General features: G+C 62.3%; 1 protein-coding gene across 1 annotated transcript; it reads right to left on the reverse strand.

The window, feature by feature from the left end:
- Window positions 1-1,302: 1,302 nt before the first annotated feature.
- LOC135976051 (uncharacterized) lies at window positions 1,303-4,180 on the reverse strand. The gene has a single exon (XM_065570422.1). It carries the CDS (start codon window positions 3,976-3,978, stop codon window positions 1,303-1,305), a length of 2,676 nt encoding a protein of 891 aa, XP_065426494.1. The 5' UTR covers window positions 3,979-4,180.
- Window positions 4,181-4,454: the final 274 nt, after the last annotated feature.

The raw sequence follows: 4,454 nt of genomic DNA on the forward strand, positions 1-4,454 counted from the left end.
GAGGGGAGCCACACCGACTCCCTACTATGGGAACAAGCAGTCAGTTAGTCCCGAAACTCCGGCTCTTTGGTGCAGAGTCGGAGCAACCACAGTTAAAGCTCAGGCCCTTGACTGCAGGGGCTGAGCGAGCAAGCAGTTCAGAACCCAGGCCCTGGGTCAGGGCGGGGCAAACACGGTTAGCTGAGGCCCTTGTTGCAGGGGCTGAGCAAGCAGTCAGTTCAGAGCCCAGGCCCTGGGTCAGGGCGGGGCAGACACAGTTAGCTCAGGCCCTTGTTTGCAGGGGCTGAGCGAGCAAATAGTTCAAAGCCCAGGCCCTGGATCAGGGCGGGGCAAACACAGTAGGCTCAGGCCCTTGTTGCAGGGGCTGAGCGAGCAAATAGTTCAAATAAGGCACGCCTAGGCTTTCTGTAGCCGAGCGTTGGGTGAGGGGGAAGCCTGCCACCCGTGCGGAGGGTGGCAGGGGGGAACGCAGGCCCACCCACTCCACTGCGTTCCAGCCCGGGGCCCTAACAGCGGTTGCTGCCGCTGCTGGTCAGTGGGGTATCCAGACCGCAACACACTGACATAGGCTCACACTCAGTTGCAGCCGGACCGGGGTCGGCTACCCCCGGGCCACTTCCGTGATCCCCCTCAAAGCCTACCTCGTTCGTAGCGCCGGGATCGGGCCAGTCCACCTGCATGGGCTCCTCTCTGCCCGGGCTCGGCGGCAAGTCTGGTAGCTCTGCTGGGAAGTCCGGCCAATGGTCCTCAGGCGGCTCCTCTGGATAGCAGCAGGGGCGAAGGGGTTCGGGTCCAGTCTCACCCTCAGGGTTAGTGGGGTGCGGTTCCCAGGGATTCTCCCAGTAGTGGGCGTGAACGGGCTCTGGCGGCTCCTCCTCGTAGCGGGCCCGGGGTAGCTCGGGCCAGCTAGGGTCCAGGCCTTGGTCTTCTACAGTCTCCTGGCCGGGAGCTCCCGGCCGCACGTCTGCTCCCTGTGGTGGCTGGCCGCCGACTGAGCTCTGGCGGCCGGCCTTTATACTTCCTGTCCCGCCCCTTGACTTCCGGGGGGCGGGGACAGGCGGTGGTGGTCCCGCCCACTCTGGTGCCTGCACGTGGGCTCCCTCTTCCGGGCAGGAGGGGAGCCACACCGACTCACTACACACCCCCCCCCTTAAGACTGGCTCCCGCATGTCAGGGCCAGGTCCTTCCATCTCCCCCATGTGGGATAGGAAGTCCGCATTCGTATGGTCCTTACCAGCTCGATGCTGGACCGTAAATGCGTAGGGTTGTAAGGCGAGGTACCACCGCATAATGCGGGCATTATTATCTTTCATCCGCATTAGCCACCGGAGGGGGGGCGTGGTCTGTGACGAGGGTGAACGGGGCCCCGAGGAGGTAGAAGCGCAGGGCATCGCAGGCCCACTTCACCGCGAGGGCCTCTTTTTCCACCACTGCGTAATTCCTCTCACGGGGGAACAGCTTCCGGCTGAGATATAATACGGGGTGGTCCTTTCCCTCCACTTCTTGGGACAAGACTGCCCCTAACCCTACGCCGGAGGCGTCGGTCTGTAGGATGAATGGGCGTTTAAAGTCCGGGCTATAGAGAACCGGCTCCTGGCAGAGGCACTTCTGCAGTGTCCGGAAGGCCGCCTCACATTCGGGGGACCATCGTACCTGCCGGGGGCTGTCCTTCGTCAGAAGCCCAGTTAAGGGTGCTGCGATGGTCGCGAACCGGGGGATGAACCGTCTGTAATACCCAACGAGGCCCAGGAACTGCCGAACGTGCCGTTTGGTCGACGGGGTGGGACAGTCCAAGAGGGCCTGGACTTTCCCGACGAGGGGCTTGACCCGCCCGTCCCCGACAGTATAGCCGAGGTAGTTGGTCTCTTGCCAGGCAATACGGCACTTTTTGGGGTTGGCGGTCAGGCCCGCCTGTCGTAGGGACCTTAGGACCGCCGCAACCCGGGGCAGATGGTCCTCCCAGCCGCGGCTATAGATGACCACGTCGTCTAGGTACGCTGCCGCATAGTCCTGATGGGGCTGCAGAAGTTGGTCCATCAGGCGCTGGAAGGTGGCTGGGGCTCCATGGAGACCGAAGGGCATCCGCGTGAATTGGTACAGCCCTGTTGGAGTGGCAAAGGCGGTTTTCTCTTTTGAGGTCTCCTCGAGGGGGATCTGCCAGTAGCCTTTGCTGAGATCCAAGGTGGTGATATACTGGGCCTCCCCCAGGCGTCCCAGTAACTCGTCCACACGGGGCATCGGGTAGGCATCGAAGTGCGAGATGGCGTTTACCCTCCGAAAGTCGATGCAGAAGCGGCGGGTACCGTCCGACTTGGGCACCAGGACCACCGGACTACGCCACTCGCTCTGGGACGGCTCAATGACGCCCAGAGCCAGCATGGCTCTTACTTCTTCCTCGACCGCATCCCGCATCCGATAGGGCAGGGGCCGGGTCGTCTCTCGAACCACTTTCCCCGGCTCGGTCTGGATGGAGTGTTTGACCAGGGACGTGTAGCCCGGTATGGCCGTGAAGGTTCGCTTGAAGGTCTGCAGCAGGCAGTTAGTCTGTTTACATTGCTCTTCCGTGAGCGATTGTCCGAGTTGGGGTGCCGGGGGGTCATCCGTCGAGGGTACGTGGGGTCCCAATTCCAGCTCGGGCGGGCATGGGTTAATTAAGAGGCCCTCCCGGTCCTGCCACCGTTTCAGCAGGTTTACGTGATACCGCTGGGTTCCCTTCCGCTTGTCCGGTTGCCGCACCTCGTAGGTGACGGGACCGACCTTACGCACGACGTCGTAAGGTCCCTGCCACCGGGCTAACAATTTTGACTCACTAGACGGGAGGAGGAGTAGGACACGGTCTCCTGGTTGGAACTCCTGGACTTGGGCTCCCTGATCGTAGGTTCGTTTCTGCCGCTCCTGCGCCGTCTTCAAATTTTCGCGGGCCAGGGCTCCGGCCTGGGCAAGGTACTCCTGTAACTGGATGACATATTTCAGGAGGCCCTGGGCTGGGGACGCTGACTGTTCCCAGGTCTCTCTCATCAGGTCTAAGAGGCCCCGTGGTCTGCGTCCATACAGCAACTCGAAAGGGGAAAATTTCGTTGAGGTCTGCGGGACTTCTCGGATGGCTAGCAGCAAGGGTGGAAGGAATTGGTCCCAGTGGCGGAGGTCCTCTGCGGGGAATTTCCGCAACATGCTTTTCAAAGTGCGGTTAAACCGCTCCACCAACCCGTCCGTCTGCGGGTGGTACACAGACGTCCGGAGTTGTTTGATGCCTAAGAGGGCACAGACCTGTCGCAACAATTGGGACGTGAAGTTGGTTCCCTGATCGGTCAGGATCTCTCTAGGCAGTCCTACTCGGGCGAAGATTTTCAGCAATTCCCCCGCGATAGTCCGGGCGGTAATACTTCGCAGGGGGATGGCTTCGGGGAACCGAGAGGCATAGTCCACCAAAACCAGGATGTATTGAAACCCCGCGGCACTTTTCGGGAGGGGGCCCACGAGGTCCATGGCGACCCGTTCAAAAGGCGTCTCCATCACTGGCATGGGGACCAGGGGTGCCTTGGGGATCCCGGGCGGGGCGACCCTCTGACACTCTGGGCAGGAGGCGCAATATTCTTTCACCTCCTGAGAGATTCCTGGCCAAAAGAAGCGCGCCAGGATTCGAGCGAGGGTCTTCTCTCGCCCCAGGTGCCCGGCGGCTGGCACATCGTGGGCCAACTTCATTACCGCCCGCCGGTGACACAGGGGCACTAACAGTTGGGTTTGTGGTTCCTGGGTGCGGGGGTCACGGTCCAGGCGGTAGAGCCGGTCCCGGCGCAGCTCAAAATGGGGCCACAGGGTGGCCCGCTGGGGGTCCACAATATTCCCGTCTATTGCCGCGAGCTGCTCGTAGAAGCGGCTAAGGGTGGGATCCTCTCGCTGGTCCCGACAGAAATCGGTATCGAAGCGGGGCTGAGGGGCCGGCTCCGGCGGTGGTCCCGCTGCGTCCGTGTCGTCCATCTCGGTCGCCGGACCCTGCTCGGGGGTCTTGGAGGAGGACCCCAACCGATCAGCCTCCAGGGCCGGCGTGGACCGTAGGACTTCCTCAAAGGCCGGCCAGTCCCGACCGAGGATCACAGGGTATGCAAGATGGGGAGCTACCCCAACCACCAGGTGTCGGGTGATCCCCGCGATGGTTAGGGGGACCCGGGCGCTGGGGTATGGTCGGACATCCCCGTGGATGCATTACAGATGAATACATCCGAGGCGGGTATCACCCGGCGGTACCAGGTCCTTACGGACCAACGTCTGGCCACAACCCGAGTCGATCAAGGCCCGCGTAGTCCGTCCTCCGACGGTCGCCGGGACGGTCAGCTTGGGGTTCATGGCTGGCCTGGCTCGAGTGTGGCCTGCCCACACTTGCCCATAGCTGCAATCCATCTCCGGACAGTCTCGCCGGAGGTGCCCCATCTTCCCACAACTGAAGCAGGGTCCGA

This window comes from Chrysemys picta, chromosome 16 (genome assembly GCF_011386835.1).
Source record: "Chrysemys picta bellii isolate R12L10 chromosome 16, ASM1138683v2, whole genome shotgun sequence".
NCBI classification, from domain to species: domain Eukaryota; kingdom Metazoa; phylum Chordata; order Testudines; family Emydidae; genus Chrysemys; species Chrysemys picta.